Here is a 12,982-nt window from a genome sequence, read left to right as displayed (position 1 = left end):
TTTAAAAGTAACTCTGCCTTATCCTTCTGCTCTACCTATGGGCCAGGGCCTGTGAGAGCAGGGCCCCCCTCCCCACAGAAGGTCACTGCCAGCAGCCACTCAGCCCTTGTGCCACTGGGTTGGACAGGGCTGGCATTGTGGAGAAAAAAAAGCAAAGAGCTTTTACTCCGACACTGCCCTCCCAACTCTTTGCCTTTCCACTGTCCCATGCTTCCTTAGACTTTCAAATGAGATTTAAAGAGATTTATGCAATCCATTCCTTTCTTAAAACCCTGCCCTAAGCTGTAATTTAGAGGGAAGATCCATTAACAGTTTCCACAGATAGCATATATATCTCATGTCATATTTCCTTTATTCCATAAGAGCATTCTGGAGTTCACAAAGCTCGCTTTCCTTTCCTGTCCTAATCCATCACTTTGATTGTTTTTCCACATGTGCTGTGCTTTTAGAAGCCACAAACCAGCCAGGTACTGTAGCACTGGTGTGCAGTTCTTATAAATTGCCATTTTGTACATCTGCAGACTCAATCATCACAGCGTTGTTTGTGATGCTTGGCAGAACTTCTCAGTGTGTGTGTGCAACTGACTGGAATGAGCTCTTTTGGCTTATTACACCCATTTCCTTGAAAATTCCCTCTCTTGGTGTGGTTTAATCTGGAGGGCTCAGGAGTTGTGTTTGAGCTTTGCTGTGCACGTTTTCTGTCTCCTCAAATTGCAACCTGCAGTCTCCATCCTCCCAGCAAAAGAATTGTTCCTTATCCTAGGAAAGCAATCTCAGCCCAAGTGAAGCTCTGAAGAAACTGAGGAATGGGATCCTCAGAGCCCAGATGGAGATCAGGCCAAATTTTACTCTTGCAGACACTGACTCTCCCTGGAGCAGAAAGCAATTCTTCACAGCTTTTAGTTGCTTTGCCCCACACAAAAATGTAATTTCTCCTTATGACAAGTAGTGGATTTTTGTTCAAGGCTCCAGTCCTGTTGAGTCATTGGGAAAGACCAGGGGATTTCAACCTGCTGATGAAATGGTGTAGATACAAATTCCAGAGTCATGTCAGTTTAAAATTTGGCCTGAAGGACTCATCAGTTCACTGCCAGCACTGGGTCTGAGCCCTCCCCTTCCCTGAAGGACCTCACGGACACATTTAACAGCTGTGGAATTCCTTGATGGTCAAAGGATGGTGTCTCACCTCACAAAATGAGCTGCTTAGATAAAACTCTCCAGAGCTGCTTTCTAACCCCTGCTTGCTGTGACTGGGTCTGCTGTGTCCTGTGTGTGTAGGTAGAGCCTGGCCCTTTGAAACCCCATAAACAAGACTTTTCACCCCAAGAACTGTGCACAGCTTGCAGCTGCTGTCATTTTATGCAGATGAAATTATTTTATGTGGGGCCAGGTCCCAAAACTTCCTATCCTGGAGATGTTGGGTGTGTGACCCAGCTCCCAGAGGATGTGAAGTGTGGCAGGAAGGGCTGCTGCAATACAGCTCCAAGAGCCAAATAGTTCCTCTCTCTTTCTGTGTATTTTTCTGGGATTTTGGTCACCCTTCTGCTGGGATTTGGCCTGGTACGAGTCTGTCAGAGATGGCACCTGTGGCAGGGCAGGCCAGGGTCGGGCTCTTTCAGTACAGCACTGGATCTCTGCCCAGTGCAGCTGGTGCCACTGGAAAGGGCTGGCTTCTGCTGAATTCCTGGAGCCACAGGTGTGAGTGGGTGTCTGGACTTTGCAAAGTTTTCCAGGAGAGCGAGTGCTTGGCATGGAACAGCAAAACCGAGACCTTCTCCTCAGAGAGGAAGTTATGCTTTGAGGATTAAATGCAGTGTAGCTTGGAGAGAGAAGGTTGCACCCTGGCAGGCTGCACTGGGCTGCTCCCAGCGTGAGTGCAGGTTCCCAGCTCGTGTAGCACCACCGTGTGTCCACAGCCTGCAGCATAAAGCCACATGTCCTGTTCCTGGTTGTGCTGTCGCATGCCTAACGATGCTGCTGAGCCACTTTGGAGTGGGACTTGGGGTCTAAACTGTTGTTGTGTTCCTGGGAGAGTAATGAAGTGTCAGAGAGCAGTGTGAGCTCTCCTAGCATGATGAACGTGAAGCCTCTGTAAGTCTGTACTTGTAAAAAACTGAGTTTTCCTTCCTGTCTTCTCAGTGGGTGCTTTGAAATACCCTTGTAGTGTTGTCCAGTGATAAATATACAAACAGTAACTGGGAGTTTCCTGCTAGTGAGAGAACATTTTTGACTGGAAAATACAGAGGTCTGTTTCTTAATCAGGAAGTAATCTTACTGCTTTGTTTTCTCTGATTAGGTCAAGGGCAGAGATAGAACATGAGGCTCTCATTGATGGGAATCTTGCAACAGAAGCCAACCTGATCATTTTGGATACTCTAGAGATAGTTGTACAGGTGAGGTTGATAAGAAAATGGAGATGTAATGGCATTACAGTCACCTGGCCAGGCAGCACTTTGTTAAACAAAACCTCCCTGCTGCTCCTCGCTGCCTGAGTGCTGAGAGAGCTGTTCAGCTGCAGCAGGAAGGGGGGTTCCCACACCTGCCTCAGATCATTGGGTTCCAGGTCAGCCCCTTGGGTCTGTGCTCAGCTCACTTTGTCCCCTGATTTCCTGGGCATGGGCTGGGAGCAGGCAGGGGGATACTTCCCAAATCCACCTCTGAGCTGCAGAGAGACCCAGGAATCGCAAGGATTGTACTTTGTGCCTGAGCAACCCAGCTAGAGCCCAGCTATGGGCTTGTCCTCTAGTAGAACAATGTCCCCAAAGGTCAGAGCCTCACTGGGAACAGAGAATCCCCATTCCACCTGCTTTATCCACGAATCAGGTGTTGCTCACCTGGGGATTGGCTCAGAATGGGGCTGTTTCGCAGGCCCAGCTGAGTGGGTAATTCCCCTGTGCAAAGGGCATCTGGTCAGAGCTGTTTGCTCTCTCCCACACACACAGGAGGTTCATTTTTCTCATGGAATCTTGGTTTCCCTTTGCAGACCGTGTCTGTGACGGAGTCCAAGGAGAGCATCCTCGGCGGGGTGCTCAAAGTGCTGCTGCACAGCATGGCCTGCAACCAAAGTGCCCTTTACCTCCAGCACTGCTTTGCCACTCAGAGAGCTTTGGTCTCAAAGGTGAATCCCCTGTGGGGGCTGAAATCCACCCTGAGGGAGGAAGGCATTGTTTCTTCTTTTGTATGGGCTCCCCTCCCTAAGCTGTTGTTATTTTGGGCAGTATCAATTTTCAGGCAGTGTAGCCTGGCTGGGTTTTCATGGGCAGTACCTGCATTTCTGCATTTTGGGGTTAGCTGCACCAAAAAGTGCAGCTCTCACAACCTGGGTGGGGTGTGGGTTCCTGCTGGCTGGTGCTGAGGGGGAAGAGGCACCTGCTCAGTGGAGAGCACAAGGTACAGGTGGGGTTTAAGCTGGACAAATCTCACTTCAAATGGATTTGTTTCCCAGTTTCTGTAGGTGTGCTGGGAGAAGCTCTAAGTTTTAAGCTTGAGTTTTTGGGAGTGATGTAAATCAGTGTGGGGGTGTAGATGTAGGAGCAAGTTGTGGGGGGAGGTAAAATGTGTTGCCTTCCAGTGCTGCCAGTTTTGCCTTACTGTAGAATGATTCACAGGAACATCACTCCCCTCAAAACAGAGAGATTGGGCTCCCTCTTATTCCAGTGTACCCTCACTGTTGCCTGTTTGTCCAAGTGTTCATTCCTGCCTGTCCAAGCACTGATTTCCTCCTGTGCTGTTTTCCAGTTCCCTGAGCTGCTGTTTGAGGAGGAGACAGAGCAATGTGCAGACCTGTGCCTGAGGCTCCTGAGGCACTGCAGCAGCAGCATCAGCACCATCAGGTCACATGCCAGTGCATCCCTGTACCTCCTCATGAGGCAGAACTTCGAGATTGGGAACGTGAGTCCTGCTGCTCTTCACTGGGTTGTTGCAGATAATGGGGTTGAGGGCTGCTGGCTTTGGGTACTGTCCCTCACAGAACTGGGAGACACCTTGGTTCTGAGCCCAGGGACTGTGGGGGGATTGACAGCACCAAAGATAACGGGAATCCAGTTTTTAGGCTTGACCAAACCAAAAGCAGCTGTCTGGGATCGAGGCTGTATCATGAGAGCATCATCCTGTCCAGGGTGTGTGAGAGGAGACCATGTGGAAGGAGACGACACTAACATATTTGCAGGAGAACCTTTACCTGGAACTAAATAATCATCAGGTTATGAAGTTTGGCAGCACCAGGTTTATTCTAATCACTGCTCTGAGACAGCCTTTCTAGCAAAACTTCAGTTTTCTTTTTTCTGTCAGGTCTGGAGGAGGGTGCCATGACCAAAGCACTGATACTGCACTGTCTCCAGGCTGCTGAAATACCATAACAACATCTCTGTTGCAGAACTTTGCCAGAGTGAAGATGCAGGTGACCATGTCCCTCTCATCCCTGGTGGGGACATCCCAGAACTTCAATGAAGAATTTCTGCGACGTTCCCTTAAGACTATTCTGACGTATGCTGAAGAAGATCTGGAACTTAGGGAGACAACATTTCCTGACCAGGTAAAAGACATAAACCACAAGACAAGTAATATGTGATTCATTAACAGGCTGTGCCTAAACCTCCATCTAGAACTGGAGTTTGCATGCATTCCTTGAAAAGAGTTTGTTTTTTGGTTTTTTTAATCTTCTAGTCACATAAAACTCAGGTCTTTGATTACTTCTGACAGGATACAAACACTCAAAGATTCAGTGACCACGTTCCTCACATACCAATGTGTAGCTCAATTCCCATTGCCAGTTCTTCACAACAGCTTGTTTTTCACAGGTCCAGGATTTAGTGTTCAACCTCCATATGATCCTGTCAGACACAGTTAAAATGAAGGAGCACCAGGAAGATCCAGAAATGCTGATTGACCTGATGTACAGGTAGAGTTGGCACTGTAGGCAGAGGAGATGTCAGTGTTCCATTTGCTTGAGCAAGGCTTGGTGCCTCCTGCACTCGTGGAGGTCTTGTGTTGCTGTGAGCTTTGATTGCTTGTTTTTCATTAGCAATTATTTTACTTTGAACTTAATCCTGTTTTAAACTGCTTGCCATGATCCCGTGTCACCTGAAAACAGCACAGCTACTGGCTGTTTAGATGTGGGCTCAGATGCTGCACATTTGGGCACTTGAAAGACTTGATTTTGGAGGAGTTTTTGGGTCTCACTGCTCACAGACCCGTATGTGCCTGTCTGTTGTGTTTGAATGTGGTATTGATAGGTTTTGTTTGGCATCTAGGCAGCTTACCTTGGATAAAAGTAGTTTCATTCCCCAGCCATCCCTGGAAATCTCCTCCTGCACCTGAGTAGAGAGAACTCTCCCTGCTTGCTTCAGGGAAAACTTGGGGATCTTCCAGCACCTGCTTGCCCAAAAGGCTTTCTGGTGGTACATTCAGTGGTCTCCCTATGCAAAAGATATTCCAGAGCCATGTTAAGCTCCCAAGTGCCAAATTTCTGCACAAATGGCTCTGAAAGGCTTCTTAGAAGTCAGCAGAGGTTTTGTCGTAGGGAGCCAGCCAGGTGTGCTCTGACTGTCCACACCTTTGGATTGCTACCAGTCTCAGGTGAGACATGGGCTTTGGTCAAGAGCTTCAGCATCCCCCACTGCTCCCCCACCACTAACGGGCTCAAAAAGCTGTGATTTAGGGTGACTTCCCATCTGTAGAGCTTCTTGTCTCAGGAAGAGACAGCACTGAGGGGGGTTGGTGTTTAAGCAGAGGGGACCAAACGTGGTGTGAAAAAACCATGCTGAAGGGCTGTGCTGGTTCAGAAGGAAAGGGAATGAAGTCACAGAGGGTTTCTCTTCCTTCAGGATTGCCAAGGGCTACCAGAATTCCCCCGACCTGCGGCTGACGTGGCTGCAGAACATGGCAGGGAAGCACTCCGAGAGGAGCAACCACGCCGAGTCCGCCCAGTGCCTGGTGCACTCTGCAGCCCTGGTGGCCGAGTACCTGAGCATGCTGGAGGACAGGAAATACCTCCCTGTGGGCTGTGTTACATTTCAGGTGGGGATTATCCTCTCCAAGGGATTTTTGGGGTTTGCTGCTGAGGTACAAAGTGTCTCCATGTGCTGGGTGTCCTTGTGCTTACATCCCGAAACCGTGCTCACTCTGTTGTGTGAATGAAATGCTGCTCTGTGAGAATAGAAATGTGTATTTTATTTATATGCTCTACAAAAATAGATGTGTATATATATATATATATACACACACACACTACAGAAATAGAAAGCTATATTTTACATATCTACTCTACAAAAATAGAAAGCTGTATTTTATATATATATATACTTCATGAAAATAGAAGGCCACCTTGGTAGAAATTCCAGTATTTGACTGCAAATCAGCTGGCTTTCAAAGTACTGAAAGTGTTGAGTGTCGTTTAAATTGAGTAAATGTATTTTAATCTATCTCCTCAGAACATATCTTCCAATGTTTTGGAAGAGTCAGCAGTTTCTGATGATGTTGTGTCCCCAGATGAAGAAGGAATCTGTTCTGGGAAGTATTTTACAGAAGCTGGTCTGGTGGGATTGCTGGAACAGGCTGCAGCATCTTTCTCCATGGTAGAAGACTTTAATTTCTTTACCTCCCTTCTCCAGCAACCTCACACTGCTGGGCAGTAGGAAGTAAAATGTTTTTTTCTCTGAGTGTGTAATTGTATTGTAAATGTTTAATTTAACTTGGAGTTCTAATTAAGGCCTCTGGAGTAAACTGTGCCAAGGGTGGGATCTGGGAGCAAGAGGCCTTGGTGTGTTCCCAGTGCCTTTCATCTCCTCACTGCACGTTTGGGAGTTCACAATGGGAAAAAAGACCATGGTGGTTTTCCCTCTCTTCAAAAAGAGTGGGATGAGAGCTTTTTGTGACCAGGGTGGATGCACTGCCACCAGTGCATCCATCAGAGGCCAAGGAAAACAAGTGAATTAATTCCCACTACACAGTATGGAGAGTCATTCAGTGGGCTTAAGTGCAAGCAGCAATAATTCCAGGGCAAAAACCTGGAATTCCTGCTAAGCCACTCTATACAGTCACTGCCCACAGTGGGCTGGACCCACTCCATGAGAGAGATCCTAAGGATTTTCCAAAGTCCATCTCTCCTGGAGTGCCAGAAGTGGATGCAGAAGTCACACAGGCTGGAGATGTCCTGCACAGAAAAAGCTGTGCTGTGCACTTAATCTTTTCCATATTTAATTCCCGTAGATTTGGTTAGGATCCTGTTTAGCTTGTTGTGCATTTGTGCCTGTATCCATCCAAAATATCCCAGGACTGGTTGTGTTAATGATCCTAATTACTAATAGCAAGGTGTAACACAGCAGGCTCTTGGTCTCAGGGGTAACTGAGGATTTTATTCCATTTATCTCTGGGTACATTTTAAGAAAAGATGTGACTGCCCCACAATGGTGTCTCAGCCACCTTTTCATTTTGCAGTTTGATCATTTAAATGCTGTGTGTGTAATTCTGGCTGTTGAATTGATGGAGCAATCTGATGGGCCTTATTTTTGTAGGCTGGCATGTATGAAGCAGTTAATGAGGTTTACAAAGTCCTTATTCCTATTCATGAAGCCAACAGAGATGCCAAGAAGTTGTCTACAATTCATGGTAAACTGCAGGAAGCATTCAGCAAGATTGTTCACCAGGTAATGGCTTGAATTTTCAGCTGCAGGGTGAATTGTGAAGGGACTTCAAATGCTCAGTGCAAGGAAAATGATTCCAGGAGAATTGTCAAACGATGATCCGCAGTAAATACAGGGATCATTAACAGGAGGTTTTATCCCTCTGGAATTTAACACGAGAGAGCATCACGTACCAAGTTTTGTTGTAACTTCACGACTGCCCAAGAGTTAAAAATTCCAGTTTATCCTTTCAGATGTTCTTTTAAACTGTGTTTTGCATGCTGGGAAAACCCACTGTACCTTGCCTTTAGCCTGGTAGGTAACATCCAGAAATGCTGGGGGGTTTATTTGTTTGTTCATGTGGTGGTTAAATAATTGAAGGAAGCTTTCTAAACTTGGATGGTGCAAAAGCCACCAGCTTTTAAGGGCTGGTGAGAGCCTGGCTGTGCTGGGCCAGAGGAGGCTGCTTTGGATGCATGATGACTTAGAACCATTGAAACCATTGCAGGGTTATTGCTGGTCATGTTTTGGCCTTTGAAACTCTTTTTTTGGTTTCTGTGACATGCCCTTTTTACTTTTTATCACACAGAGTACTGGCTGGGAGGTAGGTAACTCCATCTTAGTTAGCAAAGAACACTAATTGAGTTTCCAGATGACTCACGCCAACGCTTGCCCACATGTGCTAGTTGTGGGTATTTCTGTTGCTGTCTGCTGTTTAAAACAATTCATTAACCAAAGAAATACCAATAAACCATGGTTGTAGTAGGAATTTCTTCATAAGCAGCTGTAGGTAGTGCATGGATGCTGACGTGTTCCACTAATGAGGTTCTTTGGTGAATGAGCCACTGTATCATCACTAGTTTGTTTTTACAATTTGTTTATATTTCTTTCCATCAGCATTGACACAGAAAATCATCCCTCCATACCATATTTTCACCCCACCCACAGGGGTCGATTTAAGCACCAATGCTCAGAGGTACCAAACACAAACCTGGTTTGCTGCAGGTGCACCTTTGATCTCAGAGGAGAAACTGCTTCCTTCTGTTCTCAGTCAATTTATGTAGGGGTTTATCTGGCAGGAAAAGGGCTCAGTTGTGTTAACTGGGGCCAGTTTTTCTGCCTGGGTTTTTGAGGAGGCTGTCTGCTCACAGTTCTGCAACACACACCACGAGAACCACGCTTTTGGGTTAAAAATGGACAAAGCAATTGATTAATCTGCAGGGCCAGTTTGACTCCAGCCCTAGTCCAGTTGGCACAGTGGGTGCATGAGCATGGAGAAGTCTCAGAAAGCACTAAAAAGCTCTGTGAATATGATGTTATTTGTTTAGGCTTCATCTTTCCAGTTTCTCTCTGCTTTCTGTGGATCAGGCAGCTCATTTTGGGCCACCTCCCTCCAGGTTTCTACCACACACTGACTGAACTGAGGCTGCAACCAAACACCTTTGGTGTTGTGGGACATAATTTGGGCTGGTGATGTCTGCATGTCAGTTTTAATTCCAGCCTAGCAAAAAAAGGAAATGGAGCAGCTTAAAATAAACCCTGACACTTCAGGGCTGGCCCTGGAACTCGTCCCCTTGTCCCCACGGAAGGTCCAGGCAGACACAGCAGCACAGCAGAGAACCTGTCCTAGGTGTGGAAATGATGTAAATGTGTTCAAGCCAACAAGGCCTGTGAGCATCTATTTTATTATTCTGCCCCTAAATCGACCCCTGGAGAGACTCCTGCCATTGGTTATGATTCTAACACCACTTGGTCATGTTTTACTGCATGGTAAAAGACACCGTGGGTTCAGCTCTCGTCTGTCATCGTGCTCCTTCATTGCCACACTTTTTCTGACCTTTGTGCTTTGTAGCTTTCAGGTTTGTTGCATGTTTTGCCCTTTTTTTCTCCCTTATTTGAAATATTTTAATGGATGCTCACCCTTTTTTTTTTAATTTTAAAATTTATTTGCTGCCAATTTGCTGCTTGTTTGTTTTATGGAATTTCCCTAATTAAATACTTTCTGTTTTCTCCTCTATCGCCCTGGTTGCTGACCCTCCTCCCCACTCTTACTATTGTCTGTTGTGGTAAGTTCCTACTTGTGGAATTTTTTTTCCCTTTCTCTGCCCCTTTTCCCCCCACCTCCCCTTTTTGTTTTTTTTTTTTGTTTGTTTTACACTGTGGAACCCCCAATTTCATTTTAACAAAGAGCTATGCCAACAGCAACACCCCCCTCATGGCACAAGAAGTGTGGTGTTGCCAACTACAAGCATTGCAGTGTCCTGAGTCTGACACCAAAGCATTCCTGAGCTCTCCTTAAACACACCAAGTGAAAGGCTTTGTGTGTTTATTCATGGAATAAATATTAAATTCATTCTGTTGGTTTGCTTTCCAGTTAGGAAAGTTAAGAAAAAAATCTTTTCATGCTGCACCATCAGTATTTAAAAATGCTTTTTAAGCTGTGCAGGGGGAGGTTGCCAGTGAATAACAGGACTCCAGGAGCTGATCCTTTCCCAGAAAAAATCAATATTGGAAGACTTGTAGTAGTTGGCAGCGCTGTAAAGGACCTTGGGTTAAAATTGAGCAGAAAAACAACAGTGCTGAGTTTGGTAAAGATGGTTGGATTCTGCATTTGGAAGGTGTTGCTTTTATTCCTACACCCTTCAGGCAGCTGCTGCTGTCTTGGTGAAGGAAGCAGATGATTCCTCTTGCATCTGATTTATTTTTTTTTTCCCCAAATCTTGTTGGCAAAGCTTTTTGTGTGCGTGCAAGAAATAACCCCAAAACTTTATTCCCAGCAATTTGGAAAGGTATTTACCATGCATAATAACAAATCATGAACCTTCATAAGTCATGGTGGCTGTTACCTGCTCTGCCAGTTGTGTGATGGCTATTCAGTGTTCACCTTCATTCTCTTCTCCTCCCAAAGTCCTATTATTTTTGATAAAATAATAGGAGATACAATGCTTTTAATAATTCCTCCCTCATACCTGCATTTTTAGCTCTTGCCAGAAACAAGACCATGGAGCATTAAGTTACTTGTTCAGTTTCCACTGCTGTGGTTGGGAAGTGGTTTGGTGTTGGCTGAGTTTCAGAGATCCCAGTATGGAGCCATCCCCTATCCCTAATGCCAGGCATGGAGCTGAGCTCTGCTCATCCCAGGGAACTGGCAGCTCCTGAGTGTCCCTGGGAGGCATGGAGTGGTCTGGAGGTGTTTCTCCCAAATGGATTTGCTTCCATTCCCTTGCTTCCAGGCACAGATTCCCAGCATGAGTCACATCAGGGGCTGACAGTGCTCCTCACTGCTGGCTCTTCTCCCTGGGGTCCCTTTAACTGGGGTTCAGCATCTGGATTTACCAGGGAAAGCCAGGGTCTGCATGGGAATGAGCTGGGAGCTGCCCTCACACAGGGACAGGGAATCTCACAGGGCTTCCCTCCAGCTCTGCCACTCCTGGGGCTCCCCAATGCCCCAAAACTATTATTTTATGGATTTAGTAAATGCCAGCAGAACTCCTTAGTGATTTATCCTGATCAACAGGCAGCATCCTCTTCCTCCCCTGTTATTTCTACCCTGCCTGTAACAAGGAGCTGCCTGGGCAGGTGTCCATGGCAAAAACTCAACCTGTAGGGATCTGGTTCTGCAGATGCTTCACACCCTGAAAACCCCTGGCCAAGGAAGAAGGAAAAAGCTCATTAATTAGAAATCAGTGTGTCCTCCACCACCCTGTGCCAGGGTTGGGGCAGGATCCCACAAACTTCCCCATGGAGCATGCCCAAACCTTGTGCTGGGTCTGGGGAGCTGATCCATGTGGCAGTTCCCCCCAGGCAGACAGGGAGTCATGGAATGGTTTGGGTTGGAAAGGATCTTAAAGAGCATCAGGTTCTAACCCCACCTTCCACCAGGTGCTGCCTTGGGAAGGACTTTGAGGAAGGAGCCCTGGAGTCAGAGCCTTTGGTCTGTGACAGTGAGATGGAAGCTGGACATGCTGGGCATTGAGGGATTTTAGTGTGGGTGATGTTATCCAGGCTTGTGGCTTTGAAAAGGTAGTGATGAGGAAAAAGGGTTCAGTAGCTCAATCCTGCATGGATCCAGAGGGAGGGGCACTGGGCAAAGACAGGGAATCCAGGGAAATGGCCACATCCAGTAAAACAGCAATAGGTCTGCAGCTGGAATTCCCACCCTGGGAGGGGCTCCTGGGATCCTGTGCTGAGATGAAACCCCTGGCAGTGGGGCTGGAGAAGAGCCCCTCTCTGGAAGAGGATTCCCAGAGGGACAGGCTAGAGCAGGGGCCAGGGAGCCTGGACACAGCCAAGTGTTGCTTTTTTGGGATGAGGGCTGCTACTCACCGCAGGTGCCTTCAGGAGGGCAGAGCTCAGCTGTGAAGTGGAAGTTTTTGGACCTCAGGCATGTCCAGTGGGATGCTCCAGAATTTCCTCCAGCCAGGCCAAGGCAGTGGCTGGCCATGCCTGTGCTTTTTTCAGTCTGGAGTTTGCCTGAAGGGTTTTTTAAATTTTAGTTCGGCTTATTTATCCTCTTTGCCTTCCATAGATCGTGTTCACCATCACCACAAGAGATCAGTTTTGCCATAGCAAAATACTAAAATAAAACCTGGCAGCCAGGACACCTGTAAGGGCTGTTTGAAGCCAAAATCTAACCCAGCTCAGGGACACTGAGTGTCCTAAACTGCATCTCACTTTGTCACGAGAGTAAAGGTGAACATTTTGGAGTTTCTTGCTGAAAGGCATCCCTGGTTTGTGCATGCAGCGTAAGTTCTTTAACAAAAGCAAGGTGTGTTTAATTTTTAAAGCATTTTTCTTCTCTCTCTTTCTCTCTCTTAATCAGATTTTCTCCGTTGCCTTTCCAGCAAAAAATCTTTCTTGTTTCTCTACTTTTGTTGCGTTTCGGGGCCAAATTCACCACTGGCTCCCCTGGAAGCAGGTACATGGCACAGGATTGCATCTGCTTTCACCAGGAGTGACTTTGGCCCTCTCTCCTAGACAGTTCCTAGAGAGTGTAACACCTCCCAGCTGAAATGCTGGTTAAAAAGCACTTGTGTGTGTGTGAGTGAACTGGTCATTGACTTGGGCCCAACCCTGCAATTCCTGGAGGGTGGATTTGGCGGGAATCGATGCTGGGTGATTCCAGGGGTGTCTGACCCCCCTGCAGGGTCTCTGCACAGGCTTTGGAGAGCCTCAAATAATGATCCCAACAGGGATTTACCTTTGGCTGCCTCTCAGAGACATCTGATGCTTCTTAAACTGAAAGAGAATATATTTAGATGGGATATTGGGAAGGAATTCTTCCCTGTGAGGGTGGTGAGTCTCAGGTTCCCAGAGCAGCTGTGGCTGCCCCTGGATCCCTGGCAGTGCCCAAGGCCAGG

General features: G+C 46.8%; 1 protein-coding gene across 1 annotated transcript in view; it reads left to right on the top strand.

Annotated features, from left to right (window-relative positions):
* DOCK7 (dedicator of cytokinesis 7) overlaps positions 1 to 12,982 on the top strand; it is an 86,861-nt gene that overhangs the window by 66,111 nt on the left and 7,768 nt on the right. Inside the window, 10 exon segments of the mRNA XM_017733545.1 lie at positions 450 to 467; positions 2,297 to 2,393; positions 2,984 to 3,118; positions 3,739 to 3,891; positions 4,376 to 4,534; positions 4,800 to 4,900; positions 5,826 to 6,018; positions 6,432 to 6,575; positions 7,515 to 7,646; positions 8,212 to 8,226. Coding sequence (XP_017589034.1) covers positions 450 to 467; positions 2,297 to 2,393; positions 2,984 to 3,118; positions 3,739 to 3,891; positions 4,376 to 4,534; positions 4,800 to 4,900; positions 5,826 to 6,018; positions 6,432 to 6,575; positions 7,515 to 7,646; positions 8,212 to 8,226 — 1,147 coding nt within the window.

The sequence above is a fragment of the Corvus brachyrhynchos genome, unplaced genomic scaffold, assembly GCF_000691975.1.
Source record: "Corvus brachyrhynchos isolate BGI_N302 unplaced genomic scaffold, ASM69197v1 scaffold34, whole genome shotgun sequence".
Lineage (NCBI taxonomy): Eukaryota > Metazoa > Chordata > Aves > Passeriformes > Corvidae > Corvus > Corvus brachyrhynchos.
The sequence above is the reverse complement of the archived record's forward strand: the minus strand, read 5'-3'. Positions and strand labels throughout refer to the sequence as shown.